This window comes from Homarus americanus, unplaced genomic scaffold (assembly GCF_018991925.1).
Source record: "Homarus americanus isolate GMGI-L3 unplaced genomic scaffold, GMGI_Hamer_2.0 scaffold39155, whole genome shotgun sequence".
Classification (NCBI taxonomy): Eukaryota; Metazoa; Arthropoda; class Malacostraca; order Decapoda; family Nephropidae; genus Homarus; species Homarus americanus.
Window position 1 is genome coordinate 9,509,496 of NW_024737042.1, and position 24,708 is coordinate 9,534,203.

A 24,708-nucleotide genomic window follows, 5' to 3' on the forward strand; every position below is an offset into this window, starting at 1 on the left:
TTTCTACCTACAGCCACCAGCAAGCAACACCTCCTCCGCTCCTGCCTGGCATCCCTCGCTCCCGCCGGCGACTATGCCGCCCTACAAGCTGCGTATTCTCCTCTGAGCACCCTCACCAACCAGATCTCTCTCCATCATGCTTGGACTCACGCTGCCACCCCCCAGCACCAAGCTGCATTGTACATCCAATACAATATGTATACAGAGAGCACATTGTGAGTTTCCTTTCTCCATCCCATCCTGAGTGTGAACCAACATCTCATAGCTTTGATAAAACTGGAAAATAGCTTATTTGACGTATGGGGTCATTTAGATGGAAATTATGCTTTGTGTGACTGCTGACAGGTAGTAGATAGATGTTCAAAAAATCAGCATACAAGTTCGCATTGATTTAGCATGAACATATGCAGTGGAAGTATGGAAAAACTACAAACATAATTTCTATTCGAGTACTTAGAATTAAATTGCCAGCCTTAAATAAATCGAATCACTTATAATTAAAGTCGTTAGGTAAAGTAATCAGAGACGTGACCGATCGCCCAAGCGGCTAACAAGTCGATCAGTGGCGAAGAGGATAAAAGTTAAAGTTAGAGTAAAAGACAATAATAGGAACCTTTTAACTAAACCAATAAATTGGCTTTTCTGAAGAACCCCACAAGTCAATATTGCGTTGATGTTATGACGTATTACTGCGATTCAACAACTGAAGTTTTTCAGTACGCATTTAAAGTTATCAACAAATGAAAAGCAAGAGAAATATGTATGTGTGTTTCCATTATTTAAGGGATAGAGAGAGAGAGAGCCCTGGTGGTGAGATGCCATACTGTTCAAATAAAGCTGCCATGTTAGCTATAAAGTTTTCTGTGAGTGTCAGTGATGGTGGTAGTAGTGGAGCTCGGCCAGTGTAACAATCACCGTCGACGATGGCTGACGTAAACGGAGTGCAGCCCGAGTCGCCTAGGAAAAGGCTCAGACAGGAGCCCTCCAACAAGGTGTCAGTGGTACTAGGGGCACAATGGGGCGACGAAGGCAAAGGGAAAGTGGTGGATATGCTGGCAGGGTCATCGGACGTTGTGTGCAGGTGTCAGGTGAGTTAATTGTAAGCGGCTCCGGTGGTGGCACTGATGCAATGCGCGGGCCACTGCCGCCAACACGAACCTTCCTGCCCCGCTCCTGGCAGTTTTGCTTATTATTAAGAATTCTCATTATTGCTTACACTTAGTCATGGTTACATTTTGAATATATGTGTCACGGCAATGATATTCTCGACACCTGACATAGCAAAGAACAATGATTTCATGAAGATCAAAGTTGTCATTATCAAGGACAAGTACTTTCCCATTTCACGGTACAGTACCAATAAACTGTGTACCTAACAGTAATGTCTTCTGGTCTGCGTTTAATTGGAATCTCATCTGCTTAGAAATATTTATTTAATACCTAAGAATGGCCCTACCTTATGTATAAGATATTTTCCCATGAAAATTTCACTTAAACATTTTAGTACAGAATACAAAGTGGAGACCAATGACAAGAAATGTAATGGAATACTGTATTGTTATTCAATTTATCGTTTTCACCTCTCAGCTGTTTATCACTGTAGCCATTCAGGTGGCTGGTCTGTTCCTTTTGATTTTCATTGCTCAGTGTTAGTTCAGGAGGAAACCTGTAATATTTGGTAGGGTCACACTTGGTAACTTCCTTGTTACATCTGACTTGGGCCAGGGATTGAGCCCAGGACACATTGGAGAAAGGCAAGCACATTACTGTTATGTCATTAACGGTAATATTTAAGGACAGTTGCCCGGGTTATCCAACCACTTAACGAAAATGTCTTATCTAAAGAGAAATATCACTTGTATTCAGGTTTTCCTTACCATTTCCAGTAAATAAACACACTGCTGCCATCAGTCTGTTTCACGACCTTTGAGGCTATGACATGACTGTTGACAAACACATTATGAAACAATAAATCGACCAATCCCGAATACTAAGCGACAGAAAGCTTTCCAGCCAGTGAATAATGGCTGACTAACTTTCCTTCCTTTCTTTCAATACAAACCTACTTAACCAAACCTAATGAAACCTAATCTAGCTACTTAATCTAACAAAATAATAATAGGTAATTATGATAATAAAAGTTTACAACAGTGCTTTTTATTATGAGTTGCTTAAGGTAAATTCTTAAGAAAACTTGATTCTTTCCTTTTTATTTTCAGTTAAGGTTTAGATGAATTGCAACTTAACTAATTTTTTTTATTGTATTTCTTAAGAGGAAATTTGGGTTAATATTCGTTTTTATCCCAATTGGTATTTCGGATTTCTTAACATTATCACTAGGTTTCGTTTTTTAGTTAAGAATCAGCAATATTGTGTTTGATTAATAGGGTAGTAGTAGTTTTTATCCCAATTTCCCCAATTGGTATGAGATATTTTTTGGTTAATATTCGTTTTTATCCCATGTTTGGGCTTAAACTGTTAATGAGTAACCAGCAAAGAGATCGTAGTGCTAAACTACTTGCCCAGAGAACTTTTCACATGACTGTTGGTTAATATTGGCGACTGACCCACTTACGAGTTATTTGTGTTGCTTTTATTTTCTTACTCTATTTTCATCAGTGAGTACTGATATGATATAATTTCTTGTGCAAATGCGTCGTTTGGTAGATACCGGTAATTAGGCGCCTAGGCGTGCACTACTTTGTCTTCTCGGCGGTATTGCGGTGGTGACGTCTCATCCTAGGATGTAAACAGCCAATCATATTAGATGTATTTCAAAACATTCCACCGCCTGGGCCAGAGCTATGCCGATTGCTCAGTGTATGCTTATGAACCATTTGGTACTGGCGACTACTCTCACATCCACAAAAAATGTAAAATTACACCATATCATATTAAGTTCTTTGTTTAATACACCGGGAGGTCCTCACCACCATCGAGGAAGTTAGGTAGGTAGGTTTGTTTGGTTAGGTTGGTGAGGTCTTCTAACAATGCTTCTGCTGCTTGTATTTCATATCGACTAAGGTTAGGTTAGGTTAGGTTTAATTTAGAAATAATCATTTTCTTTTAACACGTTTGCACAAACTACAACAGTGTCCACTATAAAACACAGTGAAATGCGGCATTTTTATAATCGTTGTCTATGAAAATTCGGCCACAGGTCATTCCTCAATAATTGCCGAACTGTTAGCAAAATAACACTAATCTATCCTAACCTAAAATTATGCGCTTTCATCCTTGGATAGGTACTGTACTAGTAAATTAGGTTAGGTAGGTAGGTTGGTTGGTTTTGTTTGTATTTACAATAAATCATCGGTGGTGGGTGGTCGCTGATGAGCGTTTGCGGGTATGAGGAGAGAGACTTCTGGGGTGAAATAATGTCCCAGATAAAATCACCTATCTAATATGAAAATTAATGTAAACACTCATTACATTGTTTTTAGTACTGTCTTTATTAATATAGTACTTGTCAATAAAATAATGTTCGAAAGTTGCAGCTGCCAGTTTTGTCTTTTAGCGCTTGCGTAAACAGCTGGTACTAGCAGTGCAGCGAGGTGGCGGGTTCACTTAAGGTCTGTCTTCATGACGAAAAAAATGAGAAAAATGAAAATTGGAAAGTTGTATTTCCTCAAAACTTTTATTAATAGTATTTAAATTGGTAGGTAAGAAACAAGTTTTCTTCTGTAGAATTTTTTCTAAATTTGCTCCTAATAACATACACTGTTGTAAACTATTACTTAAGGATGATAATACTGTATGATATATTGTACAGTACAGTACTCGTATCCTTGGATAGTTAAGTTTTTAGGACTTAGGCCTTTTTTGCATTCAGCCAAAGAAATATTTTTGCTGTCTTGCTTAAATATCAGAAATTTTTTATTTTGTATCAGTGGACTGAACCACTGCCCCCTCTGGCTTAAAGTCGAGCTGGCTTGGCCTGTTGGCCTTCACCTCCATCAGTTCATTGAGGGTGTATCACTGTATATCACTATTTCTTAGCGTGTTCCGTCAAATTTTTTTTGTAGAATTAAAAAAAATCTGCTTGTCCACTTGGCACACAGACATTAAAAGCACTTGCCTGGGTGTACTTTACTGTATATTCGAACTACTCTGGCTATTGGGCAATATAAATCGGTAAAGTTTTAGTTTTAGTCATCTGGGGAATCTTTGGAATTTAACTACGTATTGGAATCAGTAGTTTAGACAATTCTAAGACACTTTTCTTCTATGACATTTCCCTCGCAAATGTCCTGACCTAACCTCTTAACTGAGGGCCTCCATCCCCTCTTCTCTGGCATAAGTAAGTTGTTTGCAAGGGAAACGGAGTGGAAGAAAGGTGTCTTAGAAATGTCTATACTGATTCCAATAAGTAAATTCCTAAGATTCCCCGGATGATCAAAACTCAAATATAGTACAGTACTGTAATTCCTATAAATCTTCCTAGCTGGACTTGAATATACTGTACAGTACAATACATGTACAGGTATTTTGCAGATTCTCTGTCAGAACTTTCAAATGCTGTATAAGTAAATGGGTCACCAGAGCTGTGCCAATCACCTGGTCATCATCATCTGGGTTGGTGGTGTGGGTGAAGTGTGGAGTAGGGGGGGGGGCATCCTGCTCTGGTTTTACCCAATAGCTGATATCAGGTAATTGCGGCTAACCCATGTAAATGTGAAAATGGCCATAGAGCGTTGATGATGGTGCTTTTATACCCCAAAAGTGGCATGCTATGGAAGCTCATGGCAAGTATGCCACTGCTTTTGCATGCTATGCATTGTCTGGTGGATTAGAAAGAACCATTACTGAAATGTCTGATTTTAGCAGGAAAGGACCACTAATTTTTCCATAACTTTTACCTTTCCCTTCAAAAAATAGACTTCCTGTAGTTCAGTGATGGTGTTATTTTGACAGTACAGTATTTGTAGCAAATGGAAGCAGTGGTCTGCATATGTCTCGAGCCTCAATCATTAAAGTCATTTTCTGATTAGAAAATTGAAACTATTTCACTGTTGACACCATGTCTCTAAAGTGCAGTTGAAGGAGGTTACTCAAATAAAAATATTCTATAAACAAAATCACAAAACTCACTTGTGATTTGATGCACGAGTATTATACTGTACTGTAATGTTACCTTCACGATAATTATACAGTAGAGTAATTCATTTTAATGTAGGGAATGCAAAAGGTGTTGGTCATTTCTTTTGTGGGTATCTTGGTTGTCTTATACATAAGGTGTGTACTGTTACTTACCATTAATGTGTAATTGCAGTAAAGACATGGTACTATGGTACTATACTGTATAACATCATATACAGTAGACCTGCCACTCAGCATGGATACTGTATTGACATTGACCATAAGGTCATAGTTAGGGTAGGATCTTGTATTTTGAACTGTAATAGTGTCTTTTAGGGTCATGGCAAGGTTCAGCAGCCATAGAAGGATCTTACTTGACTACAGTATATTCTGGTGTTGTGTCTTTGAGGATCATGGCATTAAGTATATACAGTACAGCACAGTATGTCACTGTCTAAAGGAGTGAACCAAAATTTAGCTATAGTCAATTGGCTATTGCTGAAATAATAGTTCAATGAGTTTGTTTTATTTCATCAGAGCATTGCCCCAAAATTACTATTTATTCTGTACTCTCCTTTATTCTATATACTGTACAGTACTGTTATACATGTCACTTACTGTTAAAGATTTTATGAAACATCCAGTAGGTTTGTGTATGAGGTAAGGTAGCCATTGTACAAAATGCCTATACAGGTAACCCCTGAGATATAGTGGTGTTATGTTCCTGAAAAACCCATTTCTAGGTGAAATATCATAGATAGGGAGCATTATAACATGGGGTTCAATGGGATATGATCCCAGCCAGTCCGACAAAAAATTTCCTACAATACTACTATCAGTACAAAACAAGTAAACAACACTCACCACATCATATTGGATAAGTCTGGTCATCATCACATGTCCCCTTCGAGGCTAGGGGGACTCTTGTAGGTGGAGTGGAGACATCACTCTGACTCCCACACAGCCTCTGGGGAGTCTCATGCTGCTTAACAAAGTCGGGCTTCACCTCAGAGACACGGTTGTCATAGATGCCTTGGTCTTCCCAGACATTTTGAAAGTTACACTGCTTACTTCGGTCACAAAAACAGAACAAAAGCACTTGTCACAAAAACAACGAATGGTGATAAAAGCAATAATAGCGGCTGACACTGCTCACATTTTCAAAACAACAGAGTCGACACCCCTTACAATCACAAGAACACAGAAAATATAATTTCACAGTTACCATAACACAGTTCAATCTAAATGTTCGTGCTGTCCTCTCACTATACTATAAGAAAAAATCCACTGATGATAAGGACAATGTACGCTGCTTGCTGATAATCCTGGAGCCATGCAATGGTGAGTATACGATCGACAAAGAGCCAAACACTGCTGTAATGCGCGGGTTGGCCGTGTGGCGGCACGTGGGTAGGCTGACAAGTGAAGGTAGAGATGCGTCATGCATAGGGTTCAATATTGTTTCCTTATAAAATGTCACCGACTTTAAGTTGAAAAATATAACTTGCATTGCTGGAATCCTTGCAAGATGGCAATTAACTTGAGTATAAACAACCCATAGTTGCACAAGAGAAAACAAATTCTGACCAATGGATATCATTATAGCGAGATGGTGTTAATTTATAACCATTGTTAAAGTGAAATATCACATCTCGGTATATCGTGGCTCGGGGGTTACCTGTACAGTATCCAAGTGCAAATCTGGTGAGAGAGGAAGAAAAACATACTGTCTGCAAATTTATAACAGTCTAGCTTAAATATCTAAGCAAAGTGTACAGTACCATCTCTCTTATTTAAGAGAACTGTGTTATTGAAGGCCATGGGGTAAATTAAAAATGTTGGAAGACGATACTAACAAACATAACCATATATTCTTAGGATTGCTAAATTGATAGATATACAGTACTGTCGTTTGGTTTACTTGGTTCATGTTATATGTTTTCATTAATGATCGAACCCATAACATTTGATATACTGTAGTCATATAAAGGAATGAAGCCACTCATTCTCTTGTGGCTTACCTTTAGATTAACATTGAAGAGGTATTTCCTTATTCAAGAAAGACTTCATTCTTGAAAAATCGTTTGTAAGTCAATTTTTCATAAATTGAAGCACATTTTCCCATAGACTCCCATTTTAAAACCTAATATAATGCCATACTAGGATGACCTCCTCCCCAAATCCTACCCATATCTCCAGCTGTTGCTGATATGGCAAGCAGGCATACCAACTTATGATAATGCACTGGGGATCATAACAAAGTATTTTGTCTAGCGTTTAAAATTGTAGAGACGGAAAATCAAAACAATAATTTTTGGAGGACTGTACTTTATGATTTTTTTTTTTTTTTTTCTAAACCCCAAATTTTTGTAAACCTAGGCATTTTAAATTGGGGACTACCTGTACAGAATGTGCTGTTTTAGAAAGACTAACAGTGCAGATCCCACAAACAAAATATCAAGAAACGAATTGGTGATTCTATTCTAGCGACCTTTGCTAAATCGGGTGTAATAATTGCTTTTAAGGCCAAGATGAAAATGAATACAGTATAAACTTAAGGAAATAATAGACGGCTTTGTTTATGCCAATTTTTGCAAGAAACAAATTCACACATGCAATTTACTCTTAACTATCCAATTTTTTTTTATACCAGTCTAAGGTTCAGTCATACAGTACACAGATGCACATCTCGCTTCTCATCTTTTCCACACCTACTACATTAGAAGATGCAAATGTACTTGGAGCACAGTGTACTCTTTTGTTTGATATTTCCAAAAACTGGAGCTTTGTACCTGCACATGAATGATATTAGTAAGTGTAGTTAGAAGGACAGTACTGTATACAGCTGTATTGTACGAGACTGTATTTGGACTAAAGCATCCATATTGAATCATTTCATCACTCAAGATTTTTATTTTAATGATCTCTTTAAATTGGGTCTTCATTTGATTTACTCAGTAAATGCAGAAGTTGACAGCTTTTTATTAAAGTAAATTACATTCCGTACAGAAGAAACAAAAAAGTTGGCTGCATTTTCTTTGTAAGGTTAGAATGACGTCAGTGGTGGTCAAGGACTCGGGGACTATATCTTGGGTGTGATCCAAGATGTGTTGAGTTTTAATTGGCCATGGTATTTGCAGACATGTTTGCTAACCCACATGAGTTGAGCAGACCAGTAAAATATCATTGAAGTTCAATCCTTCTTAGAGGAAAATACGGAAGTAAAATAGATTTTTGTTGTAGATATACAGTACTGTACTGTAATTGCCAGGCTACTAATCATTCTACCGTACTGTGTAAGTTAGATATCTTAATATGTTGGTTAGATATTAAGACTCTTGAATACAATAGAACATATAAAGTTTATTCATTGACTCAGCAGAATGGCTTACATTGTGTTGCTATAACTTATGATTTGGTTTGTGTTGTATTCCCGCAAAAATGCATACTGTGTTACTCCACATTTTTTAATATTTGAAGAAGAAACGATTGAAAGTAACTTAAAACGTTTGTAAAAATATGTAATTAAATGAATAATGAAAAAACAACAAAACTGGATGAGAACTATTCAATGTTCCACATCATGGCAACCTTAAGGAAGTTGGAGTAGTTGTGAGTGTTGAGCTGCTTTGTATGGGCATTATTTTGTGTGAATCCTCCTTATGGTAAGAAAGAATCCAATTGATTTTGGAGTCATGGTCATTATTGGAAAATGGTTTCCACTCCATGTTACAGTATGTCTTCCATAAAGTAAGGAAAATTGGTATGGTATGGATTTTGGGCTCGAAAGGTACAAGTACAAAGGTCACTCTAGGACCTTAATGAAAAATGTCCAAAACATCATTGACTCAGTCATCAACCAGTCTGTATGGCTGACAATGTAGGCACTTAAACTTTTGATTGGACATTTTGGTTCTTGAAACTTTTAAATACGAAAGCTTTGGCCCCAATATTTTATTATACAGGTACTCTATAATTTAACTACTGTATATATCAAGTCAATCACTGCTAAAGTTTTTGATATACAATGCATTACTGTAATGTTCAGTACTGTACATGTACAGTATAATAATGTTTGTTTTTGTCATTTAAGAAAAGTTTGCTTTTGTGCAAGTTTCAATTGTGAGATTGTTTTATTATATAGTTTCAGTACAGTATTATTTTATTGTTCAAAGGACAGTATAGTACTGTATATGTTAGATATAATTGTCAAAACCTTTATTTTGGTCATTGTTCTGGAATAATTGTACTGTACAATACAGTATTTTCAAATGCCATGGCTGTCGTAGCATATTTAAAAAAGATTCACTTAAATGAACAAAATGTGCACTAGATACAGTACTCGTATTTAGTTGTTACTTATTTCATGCCTGTGTAAGCTAAAAAGAAATAGAGTACAGTATTTGTGAAAACAGGATAAAAGGTTTTGGTCACTGTATTAGATCAATGCTTTATATCCATTTATGTAACTAATATAATTACTGTACTAATTTTAATAGGTACAATTGTTATCCCTTCCATCTAATTATTGAATTAATAAAATTAATGAGAGCTGACAATTACAATACAGTAGTTGCGACGTTGCACTACAATCTGCACGCTGTTATATGGTCCAGAAAATTGGCTGGCTGTTAGTCTAATGGATTCGGTGGGGGCGGGAGTGTGAATCATTGTCAGCTTGTCATGCTATGCTATTGATTTTAACCCACCTCTGCTTCCTCTATTGAACTATTTATTTGAATAAATTTTACCTGGTAAATTTTTTAGATTGAAACACATATTGCAGTATTTATTTATTTTTATTTACTGTAATGTACTTATTTTGTGTTAATATATGTTTTGGTTTTTTTAACAGGGAGGCAATAATGCTGGCCACACTGTTGTGGTTGGAGATGCTGAGTATGACTTCCATATCCTCCCTTCTGGCATTATCAACTCTTCTGCTGTGTCTGTCATAGGTAAGTAATTAAAAATGTCTATTTTGTGTAGTCTTATAATGAATTTTTTGACAGGTCATTTGCATTTTACTTATTTTAATTTTCTTAGACTAAAGACAAAATTTTAGTGCAACAACTTTCCCACCACATTCAAGTCTTTATACTTCAGGTGCAGGTTTGCAGGAATCAAGAACATATTATCCCATCATTCATTTTCATGATTATCTTGAATTGCACTAAGTTATTTTCTGTTGAGGTATTCCTCTTTTACAACCCATATTCAAGATTTCTGTCTCCATTCATTTTCTCTTTCCCCTTTCTCTACTTATTTTCATATTTGTACGTGTGTTCTTATTTGATTTGCCTTACATCTCTAAGGAACATGTCTTTGAGGGGAAGAGCCTCCAGGCAGCCACCCTATGACTACATAGCTCCTTTGTTGTATGTACCTTTAATCCCTTTCTCATTTTCTCCTTCGGGTACCATCCCACCTTTCCCTCCCATGATGTAGGCATTGTCTCTCCTCTGCATATCTATATCTCTACCTATTCAGTTATGCCCCAATTTTGCCCTCTGGCTTCTCTATTTCATACTCCCATATGATATAACAAAGGCCATTATGTCAAATTCCTATTTCTTAAATACCATGACCCTTTTCTTGCATTTCTTTTTCTGCTATCACATACCCTATCGAAGTCAGTCACTGCCTTCTCAATTCCTTTTCTTTCTTCACATAAAGTGCTGCATTGTCCACATCCAGCTCCAGCTTTGTTTGTATCCCAGCAATCCTTACCTTCATTTCTTTCACCACTTCATCCATAAATATTGAACAACCATGAAGAGTTCATAAAACCCTGCCTCACTGTTTTATTCACCCCAAAGCCCTCAATTAGTCCTCTATATACTCATACATGTCTTACTACTGAAGGAATGCTTAAATGCACTAAAAGCTTTTTATTATACAGTACTGTACTATAAATCATCACTTCCCCCATTGTCCCCTGATCTGCTTAATGTTATTCCTTCTTCAGATTCATACTTATTATACTCTATACAGTTTCTTATTAAAAAATCTCTTTCAGGGAATGGTGTTGTGGTGCATCTTGGTCAGATGTTTGAGGAGATACAGAAGAATGAGACAAAGGGACTAAAGGATTGGCAGAAGCGACTCATAGTATCTGAAAGGTCTCACATTGTCTTCGATTTCCATCAGGTAAATATGTGTAATGTGAAAGAGATCTGATTTATAATGTCAAATTTATATCTGTAACAGATCTTGATAATACCCTTGTAGTGGAAAAAGGTGTAACTTTATTTAGCTTTAGGAGCAAATAGCTTCATCGTCTTCCTTGCATTTCAGAGTGTAGATGGATTGCAAGAGCAGGAACGTTCTAAGGACAGCTCTGGCACAAAAAGTCTGGGCACTACCAAGAAAGGTATTGGCCCATGCTACTCAAGTAAAGCTGGAAGACATGGGCTTCGCATGGCAGACCTCTTGGGAGACTTCAGTGTGTTCGAGCAAAGACTAAGGAATTTGGTCGACTCACACAAGAGAATGTTCCCAGGTAAATTAGAAATCTAAATGATACTGTATTCATAATTTTTTCTTCACATTATTAGTGTTTAAATTTGTCATGATACTTCAGATTACAAATTTATTTGTATATCATAGCTTGCTAGCTTACATTACACTGTGCAAGAAAAGGAAATCTTTGAGTCAGGATTCTAATACTTTCCTGTATGTTTCAATAACAACATGAAGAAACTTGCATGATTGTACAGTACACTGTACAAAAAGTATCTGCAAATTTTTTTACTTGGCAATTTGACGCATTGGACGAAGGATTTTGCCAACCCTACTGAGACAACAAGAGTTGCAATATTCATTTTGACATCCATCGGACCCCACTTTGCAGATACTTTCCGTAGCAAGTGTAAATTGCAAATAAATCTTATTGCAAAGATGTTTTACATTGGAGAATTTATGGCATGAGGTGTTGTTTACTGTTCTTTGACTATTTAATGGTATCTTATGATTTAGGAGCGATGCTTTCATCAATTCTTTCTTGACAGTGAACCATATGAAAACTGATTTTTTAGCACTCCTTATACCAAACCATATAAATGGCCTAAATCACTATTTCTTATAGTAACACATACTCCTTTGGTTGTTGTACTGTACCAATCTACATGCCAGCTCAGGTCTCCATGTGGATTGCCCAGTTGCTACAACACATGCTCTCTTGTAAACAAGATGACTCATGCTCTCTTGTAAACAAGATCATTACCAGCTTTCATTTTCATTAAATAAAATTCCTATCGATGTCAGAACATTTTATCTTCAATTATAACCTCTTTTGGAATCATGGTGTACTAGAATGCTATACATTTCTTGGTTGTGAATTTTTGGGGTCTCTAGTCCTTAACCCTTTATTTTGTATTAATTACTGTACATGCATTTTTTTATCAAATTTTTTTATTTTATGAATGTTTTCGGTCACTCTCAAAATAACCCGAGGTTACTAGTATATTATATTTTATTATCTATCTATTTTTCACTTAAATTTTTCCATGGTAAGATTGATTTGCATAGGAATTATTTCCAGAGTTGACAGTGGATGTTGAAGAAGAAGTTAGAAAGTACAAAGGTTATGCTGAGCGAATGCGACCCTTAGTTGCCAATACAGTTGCTTACATTCACAAGTGTCTTCAGGGTGATAAGAAAGTGTTGGTTGAGGGAGCCAATGCAGCCATGTTGGATATTGACTTTGGTAAGTCTATCTTTGATGGATAAATATCTCAGGTATAATATTATTGTACAGTAGTAATGAGGAGGTACAGTATCATGTATTTTGCTTCAGTCCTTACTCTTCTTGATATATTTTCTTTCTTTACCAGCTTGAAAGATCATTGTTAACCAAAATTCATGGATATTTTTTTTAATTGTTTATTTCTTTGACAGGCACTTACCCATATGTAACCTCCAGTAACTGCAGCATTGGTGGTGTATGTACCGGGCTTGGCATTCCGCCTCAGTATATTGGTGAAGTGTATGGTGTTGTAAAGGCTTATACCACCAGGGTAGGTGTTGGAGCCTTCCCCACCGAGCTTGATGATGTAAGTTATGTTTGCTGTGTAACTTTTGTGATTGTAGACCATTGTGATGGTCCTTGTTGAATTATATCCTTAGTGTATAGCAGAAGGAGCATATTGATGTGCTTGTATCATTTACATACTTGTTCATTCTTATTTTTGGATTACATTACAGTATTGTACACTTTAGATTTTGAGATTAAATACCATTATTTAGGAATTTGCAGGAATTTGTATCTATACACTGATCACACTGGAAATTTTTTTCTTCATAATTATATGTTCCTCCAGTTCAGCGAAAGTGCCTAGTTTTCCTATGTTTGTCAGTTTTTCCAATTTTGTATACGGTAGTACAATACAATAGTGTAGTACATTTACAATGACATTTGTTATTTTTCAGTATTTTTTACCATAAAGTACTGTAAGTGATCCCTCAATACAGGGATAGTCATGGGTAAATTTTCCTTGTAATTATGGCCTAATTTTTGATGAGGAAGACTTTTTTAAATGCCCATATTTGACGAGATGTTTTGTTTTGGCCATCTGTCCGTTTGTTAGCTTTTACCTTTTGGGTCCATTTATTACATACTTTTACATGCAGGATCACCAAACTTAGTGGATTGTTATATCTTGGGGGGAACAGAATAGGATCACTGTGACCTGAAACTCTACCTGCATGACAGTATATAAGTTTAAAATCTGTTATGGGCCATTTATTCTGCGTTATTGCTCCTCCCAGACTTTTACTCAGTTGTTTTGAAATTCATAACACATTACAGACATGCATCAAGGAAAATATATATAGGTGGACAGTTGAAAGACATGCATTCAAATCAAATTTCCTTGACCTGCGTGTTTCAAACTGGTGGTGATGAACACATTATATACTTGGCACTACTCTTGTATTTTTAACCCCTAGGCTTTGGGTCACGTCATATGATATTTTGATCTTTTGCGGGCCTTTCTGAATAAAAAGGGTGGGACTGGCTAGATTATATTGCCAAGTACTTGTGTATCTTTCACTCACACATGGGAGAGCCTCCCAGTCTCTTCTCAGCTTTTGTGATGTAAGAATCTCGCCTCTGGACTTGACTCACTCCACCATGTGTTTTTATCTCCATCCCCCAAGCACATGTCTAGTATAATAATAAATTACTGGAGCAGTAATAATGATTTTAAATAGTAATAACATAGTAAAACAAGTGTCCTGTACCTCTTATTACCAATATATTAGTGTTGTTTACTTCCTACTGTTGCGTCACACACACACACCACTTCACAAACATTCTCGACTCTTCGTAGCCTGTGCTGCCAACTTGTGGTAAGGACATGCATTTATTTCCATTTTATATCATGCTTGTCCACTTTGTAAGACTATAATTGTTTTCATTTGTTCTTTAAATGTTCCCAAACTTACCTGCATGGGGGGAGGGCTGGGTGCCGACCATAGCCTGAAGCCCAGGGGTTAATATCATGCATTATTACTACACAAGACTGTTAAATTATGTAGTACTGTATAATTATCGTTGTATTCTTATTTAGACCAGTATGTGATTAGTGTTTGATTAAATTTCTATAATATTTATATACAGTATAGACTGCATTTACGCGGATTTTGTTTACTCGTTTGGTCATTTACGCGGCACCTTACCAGAATGAAAATTTTAAGTTACGCGGTTCATTCCATCATTTACGCGGAAAGCGGCGCCTGGAAGGTGCGCATTAGGTCGCTCTTACGTTATCGCTGACATCATATGACGTATCGGACTGTGATTGGGCCACGCATCCTTACCACCCACGCATTCCCTCCTCCGCTAGCTGTGATTGGTCTAATGTAACATGACGTGCCCTGCCACCAGAGGGAAGAAGTTGCTGACCTAGCCGGGCCAGTCTCATTGTTCTCAATTCTCCGCGTATACTGTTCTCTCTTGTGCCCGCTATTCCCCTCGATGGCTTCCGCTGGACCCCCACCACCCCCGAGAAACCTTGAACTACCTGGACCAAACCATGGTTATGTGAAGGAAATCATCGAGTTGGGGGAGAAAATCAAGCTCATCCTTGACACAGTCAAGCATCGGTATGAAGTGTCCAATAACCTTCTGTCGAAAATTATGGAGCCCGCAACCCACCACAACCACAGCCAGCCCAAGTCAGTGATAGTGACAGGATATGGACTTTGAGGGGTTTGTCAGGGAGGCCCTGCAAACCTCTGAGTTGTGATAGTGATTCACCGGAGGGCCACTAATCTGCCCTCTGCCTTGGAACCAGCTGCCATCCACGTGTGCCGACCCATCTCTTCTACTAACGTAACTGTTAAACACCTTTATATTTGTAGTTTTTTTCTATTTAGATATTATGTGTGTGTGTCAATACCATCATAAAATTATGATGTTATTTTTACTACAAGGTACGTATTGTGTCGGAAAAAGTGGAGTTTGGGAGTTGGCCCAGTCTCTATTTCAATTAATCCCATATGTTCTGTTATTTCGTTTACTCGTTTCTCGTTTTACGAGGACCTCCACGGGTTCAATTGACCGCGTAAATGCAGACTATACTGTATTTTTTCTAAGTACTGTAGAGTCTATGAAAATTCAGGGACGCATTTGAATTATAGATCGTGTTGTTACTTTGAAATTTGCTCATGCATTTATATCAGAAATATTATGTCAATAAAATTTTCACAGTTCACTCTTTTATCCTATCTTTGTGCCCTTGAATTTGCAAATTTTTCTCCTAGAACATGTTTGTGCTTGTAAACCAAATTTATTATACATTAGATTTAACAATATTCATAGACTTAAATGTAGTTTATTATTATTATTATTATTACAGTATTACCCTGCTTTACACGATTTCACTTTCTGCGATTTCTCATTTACGCGAGGTACCAGAACCGGACTTTCACTTTCCGCGGTGCATCTACTCATATACGCGTGAAGTATAATTTTTTTTTTTTTTATAGCTCATAAAATTCATACAAATTACCCGGCCAGAATATAATTTACATTGCTGGAATTCTTACAATATGATGATCATTTTGAATATAAACATCATGGATTTTGCATTAGACATACAAATTTTAGATCTAATGTAAAAATTTGGTTTACACAAAGCAAGTATTTTATCTTGTGTGCAAAATATATGAAGTTTACATTCAAAATATTCCCTGACCTGCAAGGAATCCAGAAATGTCAATTATATTATCCTAACTTTAGTCTGAGGTATTATTTATTACTAAACGTTAAAATCTAGTGTTTCACCCAATCATTTCTCAGAGAGGTAGGGGCCAGTGAGCTGGAAAGAGGGGGGGGGGGGGAATTTGAGTCCATTATTTGAATGGACATTAACCTGGCAACTGTATTTCTCTTAAATATTAATTGTGTGAGCATACCATCATAAAGTTTAGATGTTATTTTTACTACAACATAGGTATTGTGTCGGAAAAAGTGGAGTGGAATTTGGGGGTCGGGCCAGTCTCTATTGGAATTAATCCCATATGTTCTGTTGTTCACTTTACGCGGTTTTCACTTTCCGCGGTACCCTGTGGGTTCAATTGACCTCTGTCTAGTGCCATTAAGTTTGATAAAAGAAATAGTTTACATTTGCTTTATGCATTGTCCTAAACTGCAAGAACCTTTTGCCCTATAAATACCCCAAGGTTTTGAGGAGTTGAAATGGGGCTTGGAGACATTTTCAATAAGATACCGTGTAGGAAATGTAACTGTTTTGAAATGTTATTATTTTATGAAGTCTTGCTAGGGTTAAAGTTCAAAATATTGTATCACAAAATGATTGTTCTTGGCTTGTAGTTTCTTTATTTTTATCACTAGTTAGAGAAGTCTGCATAAAGAATTTCATAATGATTTCCACAAACAGCTTCAGAAAAATCTGGCATTTCCATACTGTATCAACTAATTGAAGTTTGAAAAGTTTGACTCCTTATATAAGTTGAGATGCATTCCTATGGAAATTTAACACAAGCACATATATGAATGGAAATAGGCACATATGACTCATTCATGATGCAACATGACAATAAATGCACACAACACTTGAAAATAACATAGCAAAAATGATGTTAAGTGCTGCAGGAGGTGGTGAGGTGAGGAGTTACTGTGAGTAACCTCCTTAAAACATTTTTATAGTCCAACATAATTCCTTTATGAAATCTTTTATCACCACTACTTTAAATTGAACTTGATGGTCTTTTTCCACTCATCTTGAATAAGGGTACACAGTAACACTATGCATAACTGAACACAACCTGGGGAAAGAATTCAAACTGAGCAGCACCATTGTTGTGGTGGTTGCTAGCAGCTGGAGGGGTGAGCTGCCTTCCAGCCATCATGTAGCTACCACCAGAATCCACACCAAATAAATTTTATAATCCGTGAATTTTCTTGTTTCACAATTTTTGTTAGAATTTTTTTTTAATATACCCAAATTCCATAGGGGTGAGTTTTTTGTCCGTTTCGTATCGCAAATTTTTTGGTCATAATTTCAAAATCCGTAACGGTGAACTTCTGTAACCCGGGATTCCGCATCGCAGTGGTTGCTTGTACAGTACTATAATCGTTTTCTGATAATCTCTGTGTAAACTTAAATAATTTTCCTTGCAACATGAGTTAACTGTCTTCAGTACACAGATCCACTTTGGGAGCATACTTCCATAGTCACAAATTTGGTTTGGATTTTGATGCATCATGCATCTTAGGTCTTTGAGATGGGTTGGTTCTGAATCAGGATATAGTAGTGTACTACACCTGCCTTGAAGCTAGTGAAAAGGTATAGATCTCCTTTATTTCCTTGGGATTTCTTACGACTTCGCTTTGGAAATGTCACCAGGTTGTAGTTTATGAATGTGAAAAGTGGGTCCTATAGGCATGACTGTTCTTTAGGGATAGTGTGGATACAGCTCACTGTATATTAAGCCTTCGGTACACATTTAGTATACAGTGTGCTGTATCCACACTGTCCCTAATGAACAGTCATGCCTATGGAACCCACTTTTCACCTATGAATGTAGTGATGTACAAAAGGAAGAAAAAAGATTTCTAAATTTTGAACCTTTTTCTAGGACATTGGAAAGTTATTGCAGAATCGTGGAGCTGAATTTGGAGTGACTACTGGGAGGCCAAGACGATGTGGCTGGTTAGATGTAGTGCTGCTGAGACATACCAATATGGTGAATGGTTATACTGCTATTGCTCTTACCAAGCTGGATATATTAGATGTATTGAAAGGTATGAATACTGGGGTTTCATTTATATATATATATATATATATATATATATATATATATATATATATATATATATATATATATATATATATATATATATATATATATATATATATATATATATATATATATATATATATATATATATATATATATATATATATATATATATATATATATATATATATATATATATATATATATATATATATATATATATATATATATATATATATATATATATATATATATATATATATATATATATATATATGTTTATTTATTTATTTATTTATTTATTTATTATGGGCATCATGCTGACCTCCTATTATGTCAAAGTATAATCAATTCCAGACTGGTTGTTGTTTCCAGGGGTTGTGCCTCTTAACTAAGGGCCTCCTCATGTTCCCAAGCAAGCTGTAAAATATCTGTGGTCATTTCTTTGGACCTGTCTGTTGCAGATGAAAGACTGAAGCATGAAATCCCATTTTAGGACTGAAAGAGCGGAATTTGTCATTGATTCTCTCCATCCCAAGAAAAGGGTTCTAGACTGAACGAGAAGTGAAATTATAAGGCCTCGCCAGTCATGGTGATAACAATCAGTCTGGAATTAATTTTACTTTGATTTGATGGGGGTAGCATGGAGTACATGTTTTGTCCATAGGAATAATGTGCCCCTGCTATGACTCACTTTTTAGACAATGGCAATCTGTGCCTAGGGGTGTTAATGGTAGGATCTGACAGGGCACACATTTTGTTCCCTCAGCCATAAAATCGAATTTCTGTATTTTTTGGTTTATTTGGCAAAATAATTTCATGGTACAGTATCTTATAAATTTTTCACTATGGACCAAGTACAGTATTATTGAATAAACAATTTTATATAATTGCTTGAACTTTATGAATTTAGCATTCATTGTTGTTTTTTGTTTAACTGTAATGGTGTTGCAGAAATCAAGATTGGTGTTGGCTACTTGAAAAGAAATGGAGAGAAAATGGAACATTTTCCAGCAAACATGGGTGAGCTGGAGGACATAAAAGTAAGTCTTTTATAATTGTTTATATTGAATAATGGGTGATCAGAAAATGTTAAACATAAGATTGATATGCCCAGTCCTTCTGTTGGTGAGGGGGTGAATAAAATTGAGGAAATGCCTTGCATAGAGTATTTTTTAAATGCTTTTTTAGTTTTTCTGTTTAGTGTAGGGTGGATGCAAACCAGCAAATACATGCGCATATTTTGCTAATATTCATTGTAATTCATTTATTCTTACCATTGTAAAAGATGTGTTCTGCTATGGTACTCTCATTTCTCAACAAGGCCCCAAATTTGGTTTATGCTAATTGATTGACACATGCCACCTTCATCCATTAGCAGCATGCCCTCCAGAAATGACTAATGTTGTGTTTTCCAACCTTTCATGCACAAAGCTGCTTTCTGGATGCCAATGCCCTTATTCCTAATATGTCCTTCACCCCTTCCATCTGTTTCCTTGGTCTTCCCCTGTCCCTTTTATCGTGCACTTATAAAGTGTACACTATTTCTATCAGTCTTTCACTTCCCATTCTTTCTGTATGTCCATACCACTGTTGCTGACTCTTGATTCCTTCTCTGCCCACTACACCTGTCACTTCCACTTCAAATTTATCTTACTCTCATTCTCTTCATTCTATTTACAACACATTTCACTCAGACATGTCATATCTGTTGCTTCAAATTTGTTTTTCTTTTGAATCTCATTATAATGTTGACTCGACCATACCTTCATGCATCCCATCTTAACCACCATCCATCTAATGTTTTTTCTTCTGCTACACTATGATTTGTCACTCATCATTCCATTTGTAGACAATTCCACTCGTATATCTGAAATACTGTACTTGTTATCGGCCATTGCATCCCCCCATTTAATCTTAACGTTTATTTCCTTTCTTTACTAACTTTCATCGGTTTTGTTCACGTTTACCTTCAGCTTTCTCCATAGACACACAAACCCAAACTCATATAGTAATATTTGTAAGTTTTCTTCGAAATAATCCATTAAAACAGTGTTATCTCAAATAGTAACCAACTCGCTTATCATATGCTATATATCCCATAATACTCACCAAACTTGTATCTCTCGAGAATGAAGAGGCAATGCTCTCTGTTCTTCCTATTCTTTACAAAAAATTTACAGATGTGTTGGATCACATTCAGGTGGGCTGGGTATGATTAGGTTTCAAACGTAATATTGACCACAAACGAGTGATAACATTGTCCACAAATGAATTAAAAACATTGTCTACACCCAACATGTCAATAGCTAGGGGTTTCATAAGTACAGTAGAAGATAAGATTGATTTTGAGTTGGTATGGGTGACAAACAGGAAATACTAGAGGTAAGAGAGCAGGAGGATAAATACCTACTGTAGAAGAACATGAAAAACATGGTCTTTTTCCAGAGCCCATCATTATTATTATTATTATCATCATTATTATTATTACAGGCAGTCCTCACTTAGCATCAAGGCTCAATTCTTGAAAACTGTGATGTTAATCAAAAAGACTTAATTGAAACTGATAATCCCATGTACTTAATGTTATAGGTAGGTGTTATGAGCAAAGGATGTTTACAGGTCTTGGGATGGGTAATTAAGAAATTAAAGAAATCCTTTATTAAATCATGCCAATACAAGTACTGTAGTCTACAATCAGAGCAAGGGTTCCATTCCTAAAAACCCTTGGGATATGCAAAACAAATTTTTTACAAAACCAGCTGGGTGGTGGGGGGGGGGGTGTACTTGGCCCATACAAAAACTTCCAAGTCAATGAAAAATACATGAAATACGTAGATATATATGAAATACATTATAATGTATACTGTAGTAAAATGCAATTGAGAAGCTTTATGCATACTCTTCATTTCATGATTGTCACTTGGCCACCTGCCACCACAGTCCACTTATATCAGGTAGCCACTATCTACAGGTAGCCACTATCTACACCCATATTTGCCACTCTTATGACATTAAATCAATAAGCATATAATAAGTGCAATAATGTATAAAAGAATTATCTAATATGTGGTAACAATTGAGTTGGGGTAATGAGTGATGTTCTGTATTGAGAAGTGCGTACTGTATCCTGTTCCCTCCCCCGTGGATGTTGCTCCTTCACCAAACTCACCGTTTAAGAATGTCTAATTATTCCTCGAAAATGGTACTCATTTTCACAGTTTTTTTTTATTCAAGTTGCAAAGCATACCATCAGTGTACATGACTGACCGTAAAACGTGCTTACGGGAAATGGTGGGTTGTGTGAAGTGTCGTGTAAATTAGTTAAGTGTTTTGGGCTTTACTATAGAAATGGCATGCCATAGCATAAAAGAACATATCTACCCTTCTTTATAATAAGGAAAGTTTTGAAATGAAAGTGTTAGAAATGGGTACTTATGCCTTTAATGTTTAATGAATTTTCCATGTTCAATTTTAGTTGTTGTCAATAATAATTTTATCATTGTTTTTGTGTATTTGTCCATAATTTATCTAACCTACTTTTTGCAAGGTTGAGTATATCATCATGCCAGGATGGCAGCAAGATACTGCTCAGTGCCGAACTTATGAAGAGCTTCCACAAAATGCACGTAATTATGTTGAAAAAATTGAGGAACTTGTCTGTGTACCAGGTATGTACAATGCTGTATATAGTAGATTTTTAAATGCTGACACTTAATTCCTTGGTGTTATTGATAACTCATACCAGGTATGGGCAACCCGTGGCCTGGACCATGTCTTTGTGTGGCCTGTGGAGTGATTGAGAAATTCTATTTATTGTGGCCCAAGGTTCATGTAGATGTAACCAGTTTATGGTGAGTAAAGCAATATTTATTAAAAGAATAACCTTCACACACAATTCGTTACCATTTCATCACCTAAGGGCAAGTAACTACGAAACTAACAGTGAAATTCAGTAAGTATATACGTATAGTCAATATAAAATTTTAATTTGTGAAAGTTTACTGACCAAGTTCAGTGTGGTCTGTTTGATGGATTAGCTGCCATGTGGCATTGGGTCACATGGGAATTAGCTAAGGTTGGGTAAGTCCAATGGGGTCACGGGCAGTGGTCACACAGGACTTGACTAATTAAGTACTGTACTTCCAGAATAACACAAAAACACCTAAATTGCACCTCGGTAACCCACAGTTGGCGAGTAATTAGCATTGAAAAAATTTAATTAAAATTTTCCAAGCATCATTATGGCCACTAATTACCCTGCAATCAAATCTTGGACCATAGTGTCAGAATCAGGCTGCTCAGGAGTACCTAAACTGAGATTTTAAACAAAATCAAATTTTTGGCCGAAACCGTCAAAATATTAAGCCTTATATGCCTTCATAATTTTTTGACTGAAATATACTTTTTTCTTGAAATTGGAATTTAAAGGATTTAACAAATTAAGTACTTCCAAAATAACACAAAAACACCAAAATCACACCTCGGAAACCCATAGTTGGCGAATAATTAGCGTTGAAATAATGTAATTAAAATCTTCCAAGCATCATTACGACCACTAATTACCTTGCAAATTGAATTGTGGACCATAGATTCAGAATCAGCATGATCAGGAGTACCTAAACTTAGATTTTCAACAAAATCTAATTTTTGGCCAAAACTGCCAATTTTATTGAGAGAGAGAGAGAGAGAGGGAGAGAGAGAGAGAGAGAGAGAGAGAGAGAGAGAGGTTGTTTCATTGTAGTTCGTCATGCCAATATTAACATTGACATTATTCTGGTGGGTGTGTCTCACAAGTAAGAAACATGCTGTAACTGTAGGAAAAATCAACTTATTAACAATACTGCTTCTCATCTTCTGTTAAATGCCAAGAAACATTAACATATTACTTCAAAATTATCATGATGGATTTGTTTCATAAATGGGAAAAGACTGTGGTTGTAAACTGAAAATATCGTAAGGTGGCCATGACGATAAACTGTTAGGTAGGATATAAATTTTGGTGGGTTGACCTGCAGAAAAATACCTAAATCGTAATGCGGCCCATGACTGAGGAAAGGTTGCCCATGCCTGACTTATACCAATGAGTGCTGGACTTAAAAGTATGTTTCAGATGTGTCCACAGCACTTCAAAGAAATTTGCTGAATTTATGATTTCTATAGATGCCTGCAGCTTGTCTCGAACATCTCAAGCCATGGAAAAAAAATTGTGTGGTGGTTTCTCTTGTCCATAAAGTACACTAAGGTGTCAGAGGGAGGCTACTTAAGTAATGGCAAAAGCTACTTTTAGTACTGTTTTTAACCATTTATAATTTTTGGTTGTAAATAGTACAGTACTGTATTATAAGGACACTACAACTTTATTCAGGCCCTTTTTTTTCAAAACTAATTATCCTTCAAGAGGAGGGAATTATGACACCTGCATTGCTTACAGTTAAGTTGAAGCTAACTTTATGTACAGTACTGTATTGTTATTTACTTGTTATATTACCTGTACAGTATTTTGATGTATTATACTGTAGGTGTTTTTTAACAGATAGATAAAGCCATTTTTTTTTTATAATATTTCCTACTTTGAAGCTCTGTTTAAAGAGTTAAAGGATATTAGTTAGATAGTCGTTATTATTGAACTTTCCATTTAGTGTTTGTAAATATTCGAAAATATAATATATACATATCATTATTTCAGTCAAGTGGATTGGTGTTGGAAAATCACGAGCCTCCATGATTACCATCTTCTAGGAGTTGAAGTCTTGTAGAAAGAAAGTTGGAAATAAGAGTCCCCCACAGAGGGCCTGCAGTGTTAGTGAAGTTGAGACAGATAGTTTTATGTATGTTCAACAGAAAAGTTCACCTACGAATTGAAGATAAAACTCGGAATTAAATTAACGTGTTCAAGATTTTGGCAGTTTCATTTAAAACTGTGTCACTTGGGAGAGAATTTCACACACACACACACACACACACAAAAACACACACATACAAGATATAGACACTCATTTTCTGATTTTATTTTATTTATTATTTTTTATTTATATTTTTTGAGAATCTTAACATCTTAGTACTGGTATGCTTTTTTTTATAGAAAATTTGAATTAGATGTCCATATTGTAAATATTGAAGACTTTTTTATTTAAGTCGAAGGAAGTTGTTTGACATTCTTGCTGTAGTGTTGTGTACAGGAACTAGGTCCTGCATGACATTTTCTCAAGTGATGCTTTTTGACTGCTGGGTTTCGTCTGGCTACAACTTGCTGGCAAAGATAACTTAATATAATTCTTGATTTGTGTTCTTGGCAATTTTTTCTTTTTGTAACTTAACCATGAATCAAAACATTTTGAAGTACAGTAAATTGTTATA

At 36.0% G+C, this 24,708-nt stretch overlaps 1 protein-coding gene across 1 annotated transcript; it reads left to right on the top strand.

Moving 5' to 3' along the window:
• The first annotated feature begins 732 nt into the window (after positions 1-732).
• On the top strand, positions 733-24,328 carry LOC121872681 (adenylosuccinate synthetase isozyme 1 A-like). The gene is made up of 10 exons (XM_042375661.1): positions 733-1,088; positions 9,935-10,037; positions 11,099-11,229; positions 11,377-11,581; positions 12,623-12,787; positions 12,979-13,133; positions 18,187-18,352; positions 19,303-19,391; positions 21,899-22,019; positions 24,038-24,328. The coding sequence occupies exons 1-10, from the start codon at positions 924-926 to the stop codon at positions 24,088-24,090; spliced, it is 1,353 nt and encodes a 450-aa protein (XP_042231595.1). The 5' UTR covers positions 733-923; the 3' UTR covers positions 24,091-24,328.
• Positions 24,329-24,708: the final 380 nt, after the last annotated feature.

What these genes read in the sequence shown, in the direction of transcription:
- LOC121872681 (XM_042375661.1), top strand. Translation starts at nt 924, where the DNA reads ATGGCTGACGTAAACGGAGTGCAGCCCGAGTCGCCTAGGAAAAGGCTC. An exon ending in TTCTGCTGTGTCTGTCATAG is followed by an intron (nt 10,038 to 11,098) that starts GTAAGTAATTAA and finishes AATCTCTTTCAG; the next exon opens with GGAATGGTGTTGTGGTGCAT. An exon ending in ACACAAGAGAATGTTCCCAG is followed by an intron (nt 11,582 to 12,622) that starts GTAAATTAGAAA and finishes AATTATTTCCAG; the next exon opens with AGTTGACAGTGGATGTTGAA.